Here is a 16,929-nt window from a genome sequence, read left to right as displayed (position 1 = left end):
TAGAGCACTAAGAAAACTGAAATTTGAAAAGTGAAAATGGGAGTTTAGAAAGAAAATGAAACCAATTAATAGCTATTATTAATTGAACTAGCAGAGAACAAGGATAAATTTAAGAGGCTTAAAATGAAGTTTTTTAACTTTCTGGAGGCTTATCAATTTTCATTACCTAGGATGGTGAAGTGGTACTTGAGGGCAAGCAGCCTAACCTACTTCTCAAAGTTCCCTTCTTTACCCATAAATCTATTGCATTTAGACCAGGTAACGTTATATAACAGTCATGAATGTTAAGAACACCACTGGCCCAGCAAAATCCTGAATCCCACATTCTTTATGCAAATCTAGCCAACTGGATAAACACACTTTAGATAATGTATCCTTTGATACAAAAACTAATACCAGAACTTTTTTAAAACTTCAGCTTCTATTATAGTAGTATCATTCTTAAAGGAAAAAAAAAGTTGCTTTTAAGTGGCAAAAATGTTTCCTTATTTAGAATCATGGACTTTAAGCTTTAAGACCCTATAGATTATTTATAGATAAAGGAACAAAGACCTAAGAAGGCTGTAAGCCTGTTGAAGATTATAAAGCTCATGGGTGGCAGAGAGAGAGACCTGACGGAGCCAGCAGTCCTGTCTGCTGTGGTGCCATATGCCCACCGCATCATCTCTGTAGCAAGAGGCTCCTACCCCTAAGGATTCAACAGTACTGAGAAAATTTAACATACAGAATCACTATCTTGATTCCTAAGGAGAAAATTTTAGAGATTCATACATACAAGAACTTAATTTTGCCTTTTCCTTTCAGTGTCCAAGAACAAAAAGCAGCCTGTAGCGTAGCAGACAGAAGGCCAAGTGAAAACGCCCTCATGCCTGAACAAGCTGTAACAGCAGCTCTGGCGTCACCCCACCTCTTTCTCCTTATGAACCCCCTTGATTTCATGTCAGATGACTAGAAGGGGCTGAATTCTCACTCTTTTTTTGGAGGCTGGTTTGCCTCCCATTTACCCGATCCTCAGGTAAATCTCTACATGAGGGTACAAAGTACTGCCTTGCCACAAAATGTTAGCGAGACCAATCTCTAGGGCATTATGGTTCAGAAATTATGATGAGAAAATGAAACAGACCCACAGGCCATCCATGGCCTATGCTTTGTAACAGCTTAGACTGCCAAGAATTTTAATCATAGAACACTTTTTTTTCCCCTACCTCAAAACTGTATTTATAATAAGTTCACCATTCAACCATTCCATAATTCCTTCATGAATGTTAATTTTCTCTCTCTGCTAGATAATAAACTCTTTGAAGTTAATGATCATGTCTTTTAGTTTTTGTATTCCCATGGTATCTATTTATTCTAGAAAGGGAATAGATACTAAATATATACATATTAATTTAATTCCTCAGCAGCTGCCCTAAACCACTGAAACCAAAGTAATCATGTGGATGTGAGAAGAGAGATTTTCTAATAAAGAAAAAAATAATACACAAAAACCAAAGCAAACCGCTAGTGCTGTCACTTCAGGAATCCTGCTGCGGCAAAAGCAGCAAGAAGTGGAGTCGGGCTTTCCTAAATTACCGTTTGCCCCAGCTTCACAAAATAGCCTTCAGTGTAAATCTGCAGCATGATGAACTCGGGTGTCAATGTTTTATACAGGAATTTGAAAGATAAGGACCAAAATTCTCAGTGCAATTACAAATACTTCCCATAAAAAGAATCAAATGGGAATTTCCTGTGATAAATAATTTTCAAAGAGTTCATTAAAAACTTAAGAAAAAGGTAAATAAACCAAACTTCTTATAGAAAAATTGTATTTACAACTCCATTCAAAAGCAGTTTTTAAAAGCAAACAATATAACACTGAAATTGAAAAATCTATGCTCACTCAAAGTTGCCAAGTCTAATAAATTATTAACAGAATACTGCATCAAAAATAAGGCAATGACCCAAGATAACCCATTAACAATTTCTCCACTCCCACAACTAGGTAGAATTAATCTATCTAGAAGCAAATGATACTTCATTCCATTTCAGCATGTCTTAAATCCTTAAGGACAGAAGTGATAAAATATGATCTTCATTCTTCATTAGACTCTTAGAACACTTGAAGGAAAATAATTTCTAAAGCACAAAGAGGTAAAGAGGTATAATCTTTCAAAAAGATGTCAGTGTTCAAAATTCAAGAATGCAATATTAATACACAATGGGCATTAGGTGAATATATGCAATACGTGATAGCAAATTAATTTATTTAGTACTTTTTCCATTCCATATCATCAGGAGGATTGATTTCAACTTTCCTTTTACCTACATCAGACCAGTTGGTACTCAAAACTGTACCACCAGACTCCATCTGCAATAAGAAAGAAAAATAGATTAATTCTTGGACCATAAAATCAAAACAATATTTTTCTTAAAACGTTCCAAGAATAGAGTCCCAAATATAAGCTCTGTTTGGCTCAATATACACAAGACAATATTCTGATTTAATCTTAGGCTTTCCAGGTAAGTTACTATGTTTTGTAAAATCTGAAAAGGAACCTCTAGTTAGGTAGGGGCATCACGTCCACATACACTGTCATATAAAGCACCATGTCTCCCTCTGCTAATCAGCATAAAGGTATATGTAGATGAAAATAAAACTGTCTCCCAAAGAAAATGGTAACGTAATCTCTTTTGCTGAGGACTGTAAAGACTAGGCAAAGAAACTCTTTCTAGTTGAACAGAACTTTTAAGAGCTCCTCTCTGTGTCAAATGCATGCAAGTGTATGGTGGAATTATTTTTAAATCAAGGTACACACACACAGATACACATAGTCAGTGTCTCAGTAAAGAACTGGTTATTTACTACCTACTGAATATAACACCTACCAACAGCCCTAGATGTTCATAAATACATTAAAAAAATTAAGTTTGGGGTTATTTATTATCTTAATGCAATAAATATTCACTGATTTGGATCATAGCAAAGATGATTAAAATCTAAGTATTTAAAAATAATCAGCTGTGTCATTGGTAAAATATAAAGTTACATGCCCTACTGTTACACCGGCACCTCAAAGTAACCCTGTTGCCCCACACTCTCTGCCAAGCGCCCTTTGCATGGGGTGCTCTTCTCCATCACAGTTCTTTTTATGTCTTTAGTTATCCTCCAAACATGACATGCCACCATCTCTCTGTGGCCTTCTTTGACCCTAGTCAGCACCCTATCTACTCTTGTAGGATCTGTCATCTGTGTGAGTGTTAATATAACATGTATCACAGTGCACTGTTAAAATTTTTAGGATCTGCCTCCTTATCCCTGCTTCCCACTCTTGGCTCCAAACTAAAGCTAGGAGCTCCTAAAACGCAAGGAGCATATTTTACAAATACTTACATCCTAGATCTAAGTGCAGCAGCGTGGCACACAGTAGGCATCAAATAAAAAACTGAATACAATGAGACAAGTCTATATAATAAACTACTCCTAAGAGAACTGAAGGAAACAGATTTCATCTATAATTTGATCATATTTGCTAACGACATTTATATTCTCGTCTCTTCTTACGGACTACAGTGCAACGGAGCATTTCCCTCTGATTATTTTGTACATGTTGGCTTTTGGTCTCAATAAGACTGAGAGGTCACAGATGAGATAAGAGTCTTTTTTTTTTGTACAGGCATACCTCGTTTCATTGTGCTTCATTTTATTTTGCTTTGCAGATACTGCATATTTTACAAATTGAAGGTTTGTGGCAACCCTGCATCGAATGACAATACTGATGTCATTTTTCTAACATCATTTGCTCACTTTGTGTCTCTGTGTTGCATTTTGATAATTCTCACACTATTTCAAACTTTTTCATTGTTATTATATTTGTTATAGGGATCTGTGATCAGTGATTTTTGATATTACTACTGCAAAAAGACTACAACTTGCTAAAAACTCAGGTGATTAAGTTAGTATATTTTAGCAATGAAGGATTTTTAAATTAAGGTACAATCATTTTTTCTTAAGACAAAGTCACTGCAACGTAACAGACTAAAGTACAGTGTAAACATAACTTTTATATGCACGGGGAAACTAGCAAAGTATGACTCAAGCGATATTGCAGTGTTCGCTTTATGATGGCGCTCTAGCACCGAACCCGCAGCTCCCTGAAGTATGCCTGTATTCCCAGAAGGACAGCAGCCAGCCCTTGTTATGTTCTAGGTTGATGTTGCCAAACAGATGGCTTATTTTATGGGTGTACATGGTTCAATTATAATTAGAAAAGTTTCTATATGAAAATGGATACAGACTCTATAATCTATCTTTGAAATTTCATACACTATTTTGTTCAGCAAGCTCTTTAAGGTCAATACTGAAAGTGACTCCTCCTGCTGGAGGCATTGAGTAAATGCACTTCTTCCTACTATTCCCACTAAGTACAACTAAAAACCTTCAATGTTGTATAAATAACAAACATGAGACTCTAAAAGGTGAAGAGAGGAAGACAAATCAGTGAGGGAACTTTGGACTCAAGGAACAACACTGGTGAATTTTTCAGGTTTTCTTTTTGCTTCATTTTTCCTTGAGTTGGAACTGAAGAAGCTGAAAATGCCAAAGGGAACAACAAAAAAAGAACAACAAAGGCCTGAGTGAAGAGCCTAGACTTCCGCCAGTGCTAGGTTATCACGAGTCAGCCTCCTCTGTTGCCTGTGGCGTCAGTGGAAACCACACAGGGAGCTGGAACTCCTCCCCATTCCCAGCAGTTAATGAGAAGATATCCTGGCGTGTCTATGGAGGTGGAGTGGGGTACCTGGATTCCTACCTCCACCTGGCAATAATGAGGCAGTGACTGCTTCCTCTGCCGGAGTGGTTGTCAGAGAAAGTGACCTAAGATGGAGGGTTTAAATAATAACCACAGTCTCACAGCATAACATGAAATTGTACAGGTTTCAACTGAATATCATTTGGCACTGATGAAAAACACAAAGATTATATTTTTAAAAAGACAAGACAAACAACAGATGCTAATATAGAGAAGAGAGAGAAGCTAAAATTATATGACAAATTTTTAAAGCAGTCATGGTAAAAATGCTTTCATAAGAACCATGAACTATCTTGAAACAAATGAAAAATAGAAAACCTCAGCAAAGAAAGAGAAGACATAAACAAGAGTCAAAGAAAGTTTTATAATTGAAAAATACAACTGAAATAAAAAGGTCAGTGAATGGGCTCAAGAGCAAAAGACAGAGAACAGAGAAAAGAATCAGTGAATTGGAAAACAGAACAAGGCAAATCACCTACTCTGAACGACAGACAGAAAATAGAGATAAAATGAAGAGAGTCTCAGGGATGTGTCGTACTATAACAAAATACCTAACATTTGTGTCATCAGGTTCCAGGAAGAAGAAAACAAAGAAGGCAGGTCTGAAAAAAGCACTCAATGATATAATGAATGAAAATATCCCAAATTTGGCAAGAGACATAAACCTACAGATTCAAGAAACTGAGCAAATCCCAATCAGTATAAACCCAAAAAGACTCCTGCCAAGACAGAATCTGTCATAGATCCACCCTGAAAGAATGCCCAAAGAAAGTTCTCTAAACAGAAAACAACAAAAAATGAAACCCTGAAAGTCAGAAAGAAAGGAAGGTAACAATATGGGTAAATACAATAGAGTCTGCTTTTCCCCTTAAGTTTTCTAAATTATGTTTGATGGTTGAGTGAAAATTATCACAGTATATGGTGTGATTTCTAAATGTATGTAGAGGAAATATTTAAGAAAATTATATTATAAATGAGAAAGGGTAATGAGACATAAAGGGAGATAAGGTTTCCATACAGCACTCAAACTGTGAAAAAAAAAAATGACACCAGTAAGACCATCATAAACTATGTGTAATATAGCTAGTATAAAATCTACAGCAACCACTAAAAATGCTATGCAGAGAAGATATACTAAAAAATACTATAGATAAATCAAGATGAAATTCTAAAAAATGTTCAAGGACCCATAGGAAAGCAGGAAAAACAAAAAGAGAAACAAAACACAGAACAAATAGAAAACAAAAAATTAAGTGATGGACTTAAGTCCTAACATACCAAAAATTACATTAAATTTAAGTAGTCCAAATACATCAATTAAAAGACAGAGACAGGCAGAGCAGATTAAAAAAACATGACCCAACAACGTGCTGTATTAAAGAAAGCCACTTTAAATATGACTTAGGCAGGTTGAAAGTAAAAGGATGGAACATAATACATCATGCAAAAATTAACCAAAAGACATAGAATCATCTATATTAATATCAAAGCAAAGAAAATTACCAGAGCTAGACAATGACATTATATAGTGATACAAAGGCCAATCCACCATGAAAACATAGCAATCCTAAATGCATATGCACCAAACAACAAAGCAGTAAAATATGTGAAGCAAAAATTGACAGAACTTAAAGAAGAAATTGATAAACCCACAAATACAGCTGGAGACCTTCTCTCAACAATCAATAGAACAGTACGGCAGAAAATCAGCATGAATATAAAAATTCAACTGAAATCAAAAACATATACTGAACTGAATAAAAATGAAAATATAACATCAAAATTTATGGCAGATAGCTAAAATTCTTCTGAGAGGATTTATAGCATAAGTGCATTTAACAGTAAAGAGAAAAAGGGTCAAATCAATAATCTAAGCTCACATCTGAAGAACCTATTAAAAAAATAGCAAAATTAACCAAAGCAAGCATAAGGAAGAAAATAATTAACACATAATCTGAATAGTCCTATAAGCTATTAGGATAAAGAAATTCATAATTTAAAATCTCCCAAAAGAGAAATATCCAGGTCCATATGGCTTCAGTGGTTTAAAGAATCTTTAAAGACAAATTAACACCAATTCTACACAATTCCTTTCCCCACAAAAAAAAGATGGAGCACTTTCCCAATTCATTCTACGAAGTATTACCCTGAAACCAAAACCAAAGACAGTATCAAAAAAGAATACTACAGACCCCTCATTAATAGAGACACAAAAATGCTTTTTAAAGTATCTGAAAATAGAATTGAGCAATATATAAAAAGAATTATACACTACGACCAAGTGGAGTTTATCCTAGGGATGCAAGGCTGGTTCAATAGTAGAAATCAATCATATTAATCACATAAAATCACCACTTTAATGGGTTAAAGGAAAAAAAAAATCACTGAGTCATATTAATCAATGCAGAAAAAGCATTTGACAAGTTGAGTCATTCATCATAAAAATCTCAGAAAAACAGAAATTAGAGCAAAACTTTAACTCGATGAAGCATCTACAAAAAACTTATAGCTAACATTAAGACTAAATGGTTTTTCCCTTAAGAGGGGAACAAGGCATGGATGTCCACTCTCACTAATCTTACTCAACATAGAGCTGGAAGTTCTTGCCAAGGCAATATATCAAGAAAAGGAGATAAAAGGCATGCATAATGGAAAGGAAGAAATTAAATTGTCCCTATTTGAAGATATGATTGTCTACATAGAAAATCACAGGGAATCTACCAAAAAATTTCCTATAACTAGTAAGTGAGTTCAACAAGGTCACAGAATATAAAATAAACATTAAAAAAAAACTGTATTTCTAGATACTAGCAACAAGTACATGGATACCAAAATTAAATACATAATACCATTTACAATCACTCAAAAAAAGCACTAAATACTTAGGTATATCTAGTAAAATATGTGCTAGATTTATATGTTGAAAACTACACAACACTGATGAAAGAAATCAAAGATCTAAGTAAGTGGAGCTGGAAGATACAACACAGTAAAGAGGTTAATCTCTCCAAACTGATAACACAGTTTAATGCAATTCCTAACAGGATGTTTTCCCACGTTAGACAAAATACTCTAAAATTTATATGGAAAGGCAAAGAAATCAGAATATCTAAAACAACTTTGAAAATGAAGAATAAGAAGCAGTTCCTCAAAGCTATCTGGAAGGCTGTCTCCCAAGCAACAGTCCTCAGTAAGGTCTTCAAATAAAACTCAGACACAGACACACACACAGAAAATGAAGAATAAAGGAGGAACGAATCTGCCCAACCTCAAGACTTAAAGAGCTACAGTCATTGAGACAGAGGGATCAACATGCAGAACAATGGAATAGGAAACCTAGAAATACACTGACACAAATATGCTCAAGTGAATTTTTAGAAAGATGAAAGGCAATTCAATGGAGGAAAGATAGCCTCTCAACTGAACATACTTTGGCCAAAAAAAAGAACCTCAACCTACATCTCACCTTTTATATAAAAACTGACTCAAAATGGATCATACGTATTTAAATGTAGTAAGTAAAACTATACAACTTTTATTAAAAGGAAAAACACAGATGAAAATCCGTGAGATCTAGGACTAGGCAAAGAGTTCTGAGACTTGACACCAAAAGCATAATCCATAAAAGGAAAAATTAATAAACTGGATTCCATCAGAATTAAATGCTTTGGCTTTGCAAGATTGTTAAGAAAAGGAAAAGAAAAGCTAAGGACTGGGAGAAAATATTTGCAGACTACAAATCTGATAGGCTTGCCAGAGTAGTGGTTGCCAGGCACTAAGGAAGGGCAGGAATGAAGGGTGTGGGTATGGCTATAAAATAACAACAATGAGGGAGTGTTGTAGGAACAGAAATGTTTCGTATCTTAACTGTCAATATCATTGTTGCGATATTGTACTACAATTCTGCAAGATCTTTCCACTGGGGAAAACTATACAGGATATAAGGGATCTCTCTGTATTACTTCTTCCAACTGCATGTTGAGTCTCCAATTATCTCAAAATATGAAGTTTAATTAAAAAAAAATTTTAAGGCAACAGTAATAAGCAGTCATGATCAGTTACCACATGGTAACTTATGCAAACTATCTAAGCCTCAAACACACTCATTACCTATTTATTTATTTTAATTATTAAATATTAACTTGGCTTTTCTACTGTAAATGTAAATGCTTTAAAAGAAGACAGTGATGTTTCCAGAGCTACTGATAAAAATGATTACATCTTCAAGCAAAATCTACATAGTTCCACAGTGCTGACTTGTCTTAAAATCTCAGAACTTAAGAATTCAGGTGGTATTCATGCCCTGACAAAAAGCCAGAATTTTCTTAACCAACAGAGAAATTACTAACAAACCAATGAATAATTAATGTGCACCTTCGACTTGCCACACACTGCTCTGGAAGGTTCCCTTCCATATTCTTCATCCCTGACACTGCGATTGCACACGACTCTAGAAGGTATGCACTGGAAGCTCACCCAGCTACTGTGACAAGTCCAACTGGAATAATTCCGTGTCACCCACTGTGACCTTGGTTAAGTCTCCTAAGTTCTAACTCACTGATACAAAAATTTATTTGGAATATATTACTTGTTTCTCACCACCACAAGTTTCCAACTTCCTCAATAATCACTCTAAGTTTAGAGCAAGAAGAAATGTTCAGACAAAGCCTATTCAAAAGGGTTTTCCAACTACAGCATTTGGTCTCCAATTACATACTCATCACTCTTTCTTTTTCTAATTTCTGAAATTCACTATTACAGTAGATTTTCTTAAAGTTTATGTTCTTACAAATGATTTGTTCATGGCACGTTTCACTTCATCAGAACCATCTGAATAGATCTGCTGAAATAATTTGTTTAAAGCTGCATCTCCCTCCAACTTCTCATTCTTTTCTTCTTCTTTGATCTCACCAACCAGTTTATCCCAATTTCTTGTATAATGAGATGATGATGGATATAGATTCTTTACATCTATGGAGTAAAAAAAGACAGAAATGATTAATCAAGCATTGATTATGTCAAGAACACGGTAAACATTGTGACCATGAATATACAACATCTTAGCAAATAGTTTTAAGTCAATGAATTTCATGTTTGTAATAAATGTCTTTCTGATTTATACATCGATAATTAAGAAAACTGAATCATGAAATTAGCATCATGTAAAATCTGGAAATTTGTAAATCTGTAAAATTTGAGCAAAATAACTCAAAGTGTAAACTTCTGGTACATTATGTAAAATTAGATTAAAAACCAGATCCTTCATGTTAATAGTAAAAGAAACTGAGTGAGAAGCATACAGGAACTTCTATGTTTACAGAAAAGTTGCAAAGATAGTACTAAAAATTCTAAAAATAGTAACTTTTTAAAAAAGATGCTTCATTCAGAAATTTCTCTAAACAATTTTTTTCTGGTCAGGATGGCAGAATAGTAGGACCACAAGCTCACCTCCTCTCATGAACACATCAAAACCACAACTGACTGCTAAACAACCATCGACAAAAAAGACTGGAATCTGCCAAAAAAGATCTTCTAAACAAATTTTTAATAAATGCTAAATGTCTGGCTTCTTCTGAGGTGCTTACATTTTTCAGAGTAGAAATAAACTAAAAATAATGGCATGCCATTTGACAGTAAGTTAAGACTTCATCCTCTCCCCAAGATAAAAATACTAGATTACTTCAATAGGAGATAACAATAAAGAATTCTTGAATGTTGAAAAATACTACTTGAGATGATCTAGAGTTCAATGTCCACGTCACGCCAATGTCCACATCACGCACACACAGAAAATAGTAACATTTGTAGGGCACACTAGGATAAATAAAGGCTGCTTGCAGCCAGGAAGGCAACCAGCCCAGGGGCTCAGGGCACTGCCAAGGCTGCCCCAAAGACCAAAGGAATCAAGATCTTGGCACACAAATAATTAAAAATTACTCAGGTTACCTGAGAACTAAAAGCAGTTTTGTTCACTATTTAATGGAAATATAATGTAAGCCACAAACGTGAGTTACATATATAATTTAAAAATTTCTAGTAGCCGTATTACTAAAAGAATCAGGTGAAATGCATCCTAATATTTTATTTAGCCTAATATATCCAAAATAGTATTTCAACATGAAATCAAAATAATATTAAGATATTGTATATTCTTTTTTTATCCTAAATCTTCAAAATCTGGTGTGTATTTTACGTTTAGAGCACATCTCAATCCAGACTAGTTATATTCCACGTGGTCAGCAGGTACACGTGGCTAGCAGCTACTACACTGGACAGTAACAGCTATGGAGCTTTTTAAAAAAAAGATTCAAAATGTCCCTACAAATATATTAGGACACATTAATGCTAGTCTCAGTGCCCCTCTTTCACTACTGCCTCTCCATATATCCCTTTTCTCAAAATAGTTGAGAAATTACTGATTGCTCATTCTGTTCTTCCATCCTTTCTTCTCACCTGTAGACCAACTCTCTCCCTGCCCATCCCCCCTCCCCAACAAAACAAAACCACAACACACCACAGTTTTATTCAGGACAAGAATATTGTTTTCCAAATTTTATCTACCCTTCCTCTACCAGTAATCTCCCCTATCTTCTATACATTTTCACTAGTAGTCAAGAAAACAAAAAAACGCATGCCATGGTAAATTAAGAACCTAGGAAACGTAGGTTTAATTAATCCTAGTGCTGATCCCCAGATGGGAGCACAGTTTTAATCTCCATTTTACAGATAAGAGAGCTGGCCCACACAGGTTAAGCAACCTGCCCTTATCTGCAGTCTCCAGCTTGCAGTACACAAAAATCTGACAGGCACATTAACTCCTTACAAAAAAACGTTACAGGTCAGAAGGAACAGCATCTTGAATACCCAAGGTACTGCGTTTAGAAAAAAACTGTAACTATAACACTAAAAAATCTTTATATTTAATATAAGAAAAACATTAACACCTGCACACAGCAGATGAACTACTGAGGAATGGGTAACCTAACTTTCTTGTTCATTCACTGCAATACTGAGTAACTGCAAAGATACTCATGTTGGCAGAAACTTTCCACTGTTAGAAAATGCAGCAACAAGCAGTTATCACAGAAGGACCAGACCCGGACTCTGAAGACCTAGGTTTAGTCCTAGACAATGAAAACTGCTAGGTAAGCTTAAGTATGTTGCTTAACCTTTCTGTGCCTGTAATACAGGAAGAACAATACTACTATATAGGGCTGTACTCAGAATTAGGTGAGATACTACATTTAAAGTATTTGTTTCAAAAAACATTTCGAGCTATATAGTTTATATATACATACACACATACATATACATACATATATATATAAAATCTCTGGGAGTCAGCCCCAAGAGGAGCACGTAACATCTTTACTCTATCTTTCACAAGTGGGAAGCATAAACTGAACTAGCTTATATACCAGCTTGAAATATTTCCATTCTTAAAAATTATCTGCAGGTGTCAATCCCCTGGTCTTGCTAATTACACTGTATGTTAGTTACCATATTACCACACAGGAAAGCTGGGTGAAGGGCACACGGGAAGTCTATTATTTCTGCAACCTCTGTGAGAATCTAAAATTATTTAAAAATAAAATTTAAAAATGAATGATCTGTTGGCTAACTTAGTGTTTTCGAAAAGGTGCCACAAGGAAATATAGTTTTCTGTTATAGAAGAAAGTAGTGAAAAATCTAAAAGTAGCTGAAATGCAAATTTACCTCGTTTCAGTCATCAAATCAGAGCATTATCTCTAATCAAAAGGAATCTTCTATCCATTCATTAATGAGACCATTGTTGTAAAATACAGTCTTAGATTATAGTTCTAAGATCATTCTACAGACTAATCATTCCATTAGAAAAACACCTATCTGCCTATTGCATATGCTTAGAACTGACCCCAACATAAAACAGTCGGCCCCTTAAAGGGTTAAGCAGCCATCCTAGCTTTCTACTCTACTTCTAGGCTTGCCTTAGGCTTTCAATGAGCTGTCTGCCTCCACCTCTTAGTAATACAGTGAAATGGGCCAGATACTTTTCTCTGTGAAACCCCGAAATTCCAGGAAGTTAGAGGTGACAATACTAGATGAAACAAAAAGGAATAAATAAAAGGGAAGAGGAGGAAAAGTATCAGCAGAGTAAACTACTAATTCACTTAAAATACAAAAAGCAGCACTAGGAAAGGCCAACACACAAAAACAAACAATCCCAACTAACGTCATAAACTGACACAGTAAACAATACACCCCAATCCCCTCTGGGCTTGTGCTGCCATTCATTTGTATGCTTACAAGTTAGAACCTTCATAAGAAAGGCTACTTGGTATTCATTACAGAGAAACAGCATTACACCCAATGTATCTTATCTTGGGAACATAAATAATGAAAGTAGAAAGAATGCTCATGACTATTTAATTTCAACTATATAACACAGTATGAATGTAAAGCTCATCAAGGCCAGAAAACAAACCTGCTATGAACTGTTTTGGGTGAGGCACATCTCCTTGCCCCTCTAGCTTTTCCCATCTCACAGCCTCTGGCTTTTTCATTTTAATTTCAATCTGGAAGAAACACCAAATAAAATTCATGTTCAATGTAAAATACACAAAACAGTGGAAAAATGCCATTTCCTTAAGTCATCAACATTTTATAAGAATTAGTAGTGTCCTTGAGACAGTTTCCTCAAATTATCCAAAGTTTAATTTGAAGAACTTTGAAACATTCTGTTTCTACTTAAAAGTCACCCTTCAAAACAACATACAGGGGACTATATTTAATATCTTACAGTAAACTATAATGAAAAAGAATATGAAATGGAATATATGTATGTACATGTATGACTGAAACATTATGCTGTGCACCAGAAATTAACATAACATTGTAAACTGACTCTACACTTCAATAAAAAAATATATATACATACACACTATGAACTACAATCATGAGTAGTCTTGAAATCCATATGCTTTTTTCCGCCTAAAGCAGTGTTCTCAACCAGGGGTGATTCTGTCCTCCCTGGGGACATTTGGTAATGACTTGAGATACTGCTGGGTCATCACAACTGAGAGGTGAGGAGAGGCTTAGGGGTGCTGTTAGATATCCTACAACATGCAAGGTAACTCCCCGTGACAAAGAATTATCCAGCCCAAAATATTAACAGTACCCACAACTGAGAAACCCTGTTCTGAAGGAAATACTGTATTTGCATGTACACTGACCTGTTTTAGAGTAGAGAAATTCATTCCATTGTACAAAAATAATACAAGTGAAACTGAAGGCAGTCAACAGTTAGATCCCTTAAACTATAACTTGCTTAATAAATAGTATCCTGTCACCTGCTTTCACTGACTAAGCTTGCTTTAATTGTTCTTGCAAACTGCATACCCTCCAAGTTTCACATAGCTTGGACAATATATCACAAGACTCCTCTAACTACTCCCTAGACATGAAACGTCTCTGACGTATGGGTCGTCATAGTGATGGTAACTGCTTTTCAGGAATATGGAGCTAGTTTTGCCAAGCTCAAACTGGTTAAGACCATTGACAACTCAACTGGGCCTCCTCGAGAGTCTCATGGATGACTTTTTGACATAAGAGGCCCCAAAACTCCACCCTTAGATCATGCTAATGTCGCCATTTTCTGAACGTGCGAACCATGAAAAAGCTTGTAACTCACATATGCCTGCGCAGAGCCCCAATTACTTCACTTTTCCTGCCTCCTACCGTCATTCCCCACACCTCAGACCACCTTGCTACTTCATCCCATAAATAACCCAAGCCCCTGGCCTCTGCAGAGGCAGATCTGAGATATGTTCTCCTGCCTCCTCATTTGGCTGCCTCATGAATAAACCCTTTCTCTTTTGCAAACCTTGGTGCCTCACTGTTCGGCTTGCTGTGTGTTGGGTAAATGAACCTGGTTTGATAACCAAAGTAATGTTAACATTTTTACAATCATTCATTCTATAATTATTAAACACCTACTGTGCACAAGGTGTAGTCTTCAGGGATGCGAGGGATTTTTAAAATATTAAGTGTCCTTGACCATTCAGTAGTATGTGAGATACCTGGAGAAAGTTACTTAACAGGCAAAAAGCTCAGGAGAGATCTCACCTGGCTGTGAGCAGGAAAGGTTTCAGGCACCCTGAAGAGCAATAACTGGAAACCTTTCTACCACCTGCATTTAGGGAAAGAATCCTTAAAAATCTGCATTTAAAAATACTTAAATGAAACCCTAACAGAATCTGCCAATATTTTCAGTCAGATATGAAGTGATGGCATGGAAGGGTTGTGGTCTGAGTACTTCCTTCAGGTGCATACAAATGTAACAAAAAAAAGTCTTTATGGAAGCAAAACATGAAACAAATCTCACTGGAAAAGGGGCAAAAGATTAGTATTTTTAATATAATTTACATGCTTAAATTCTACATAAATAAAAACAGGATCTCCAGAATTCCCTAAAATGAACTATGATAAATTTTTATAAAGTAGAATACTACCAATATTTTCTCATACACAGTATTAACTGAGAGTACTCTGGTAATTTTAAGTTGTCACTGCCAGGATATTTATCAAAAAGAGACAGAAATGTAATAGCTGGCAATGACACAGCAACAGTTACTGAAAAGGACTATTAACTTTATGCTGAATTTAAAACTACATCTTGCTCCTTTAACTTTCACCTCATCTAGAATGCAGACCTCACAAACAGTGTGTACATCAACACCATCCTTAACTAACCTCAGCCACAGGGCACCCTACTTCATACCTCAAATCCCGTGCTAAGCACCGTCTAAAAAAGTGCCTTGTTTCACCTGAAGAGCAGCACGCACTAGCTCTCACATCTACTGAAAACCACTATAACCTATGAACAAATAGATCTTTATAAAGCCAAAATCAAAGCTCTAAGTTAATAACCTGTTTCAACTGAGACACGGTGACCTGAACTTGAAATTATACTTAATCCATTCATTAAAAGAGCTGCACATAATAAACCATTTAAAGCAGCTTTTTTTTTAAAGTTAAAAGGGGAGGAGACTAATTTTCCATGAATTACTTTTTACACCTACTTCACTTTTAATGTTTATATATGCTTTTGAAAATGATTCTGACAGATACTTCTCGAATTATACCAGTCCAATTTCAGATATTTTTATTATGACCATTAATCAGCTATTCTATTTTCATTTTATTCAAAAATAATTTAAAAGTTCACTTTGAATGCTTCTCTCACATGCACAGGGAAGGCTTTCAATGTGCCGTAATATTCCAAAGCAGTATTCACAGACTACTACTAAGAATCCCGGCTGTGCTGGATTGTCAGTTCTCAACATTATGTGTGCTACCGCTCACTTCCAAGGTCTCCTGTGCACAGCAGGGAGTTTAATTTCTTCCAATGGAAGGAACTTTGGATTTAAAGAGAAGCCATTACTCCTACAGGGTCATGGCCCCCATATATCACCTTCTTAAAAGAGGTAAGCAAGTGCCCACTTACTATGGGGATCCATGGGGAAGGAATCTTTCCCACAGACTAGAGAGCTATGCAGTTTACCAGTAAACTTTTTTTCCTGGAAAACGTGAGACCCAACTGTTTCAAGGCTACAGTCATTAAATAAGTGTCCCCTCAACTTTGGAATGTAGCTTTCCCAACATTCTCCCACTCAGCTCTCTGCACATCTAACTGCTGCATTGAAACCCTTTGTCCAATATTAGAATAGCTCATTCAGTCTTCTTGAGGCCAGACTGCACATCTATTATCTTTATTTTTTACAGTCAAATCGTTTCATAGTTTTTAAATGCAGAAGATGGTCATAAATGAAGAGGAACTGAATAATCTTCTCCAAAGTTCTAATAGCTCAGTACAAGTATACTCTGAGCCAGGCACTGTGCCTGTGCATAAGTTCACCACCTCTATTCTTCTTGAAGAAATCAATCAGAAGAGATATTCCCATAAACAAAAAAATTCCAGTATACATTATCTGTAGTGACAGACCTAAGTTTTGGGAAATCTAATTATCTGGAAGGAAGTATGCCAAAATGTCATTGGTAATGAGACTGAGTGATTACTTTCTCAGCTCCCTTATATGTTTCCAAATTTTCTATGATATACATTTATTACTTTCATAACCTCAATAAAAATCTAAATAAT

The 16,929-nt window shown here is 35.5% G+C and overlaps 1 protein-coding gene across 1 annotated transcript in view; it reads right to left on the bottom strand.

Annotated features, from left to right (window-relative positions):
• Positions 1-2,212: 2,212 nt before the first annotated feature.
• Positions 2,213-16,929, bottom strand: part of SUGT1 (SGT1 homolog, MIS12 kinetochore complex assembly cochaperone) — a 37,244-nt gene continuing 22,527 nt past the window's right edge. Inside the window, exons 11-13 of the mRNA XM_010973293.3 lie at positions 13,255-13,345; positions 9,580-9,761; positions 2,213-2,350 (exon numbers count right to left, since the gene is read on the bottom strand). Coding sequence (XP_010971595.1) covers positions 2,249-2,350; positions 9,580-9,761; positions 13,255-13,345 — 375 coding nt within the window. The 3' untranslated portion in view covers positions 2,213-2,248. The remainder of the gene's footprint in view (positions 2,351-9,579; positions 9,762-13,254; positions 13,346-16,929) is intronic.

This window comes from Camelus bactrianus, chromosome 14, assembly GCF_048773025.1.
Source record: "Camelus bactrianus isolate YW-2024 breed Bactrian camel chromosome 14, ASM4877302v1, whole genome shotgun sequence".
NCBI classification, from domain to species: domain Eukaryota; kingdom Metazoa; phylum Chordata; class Mammalia; order Artiodactyla; family Camelidae; genus Camelus; species Camelus bactrianus.
The sequence above is the reverse complement of the archived record's forward strand: the minus strand, read 5'-3'. Positions and strand labels throughout refer to the sequence as shown.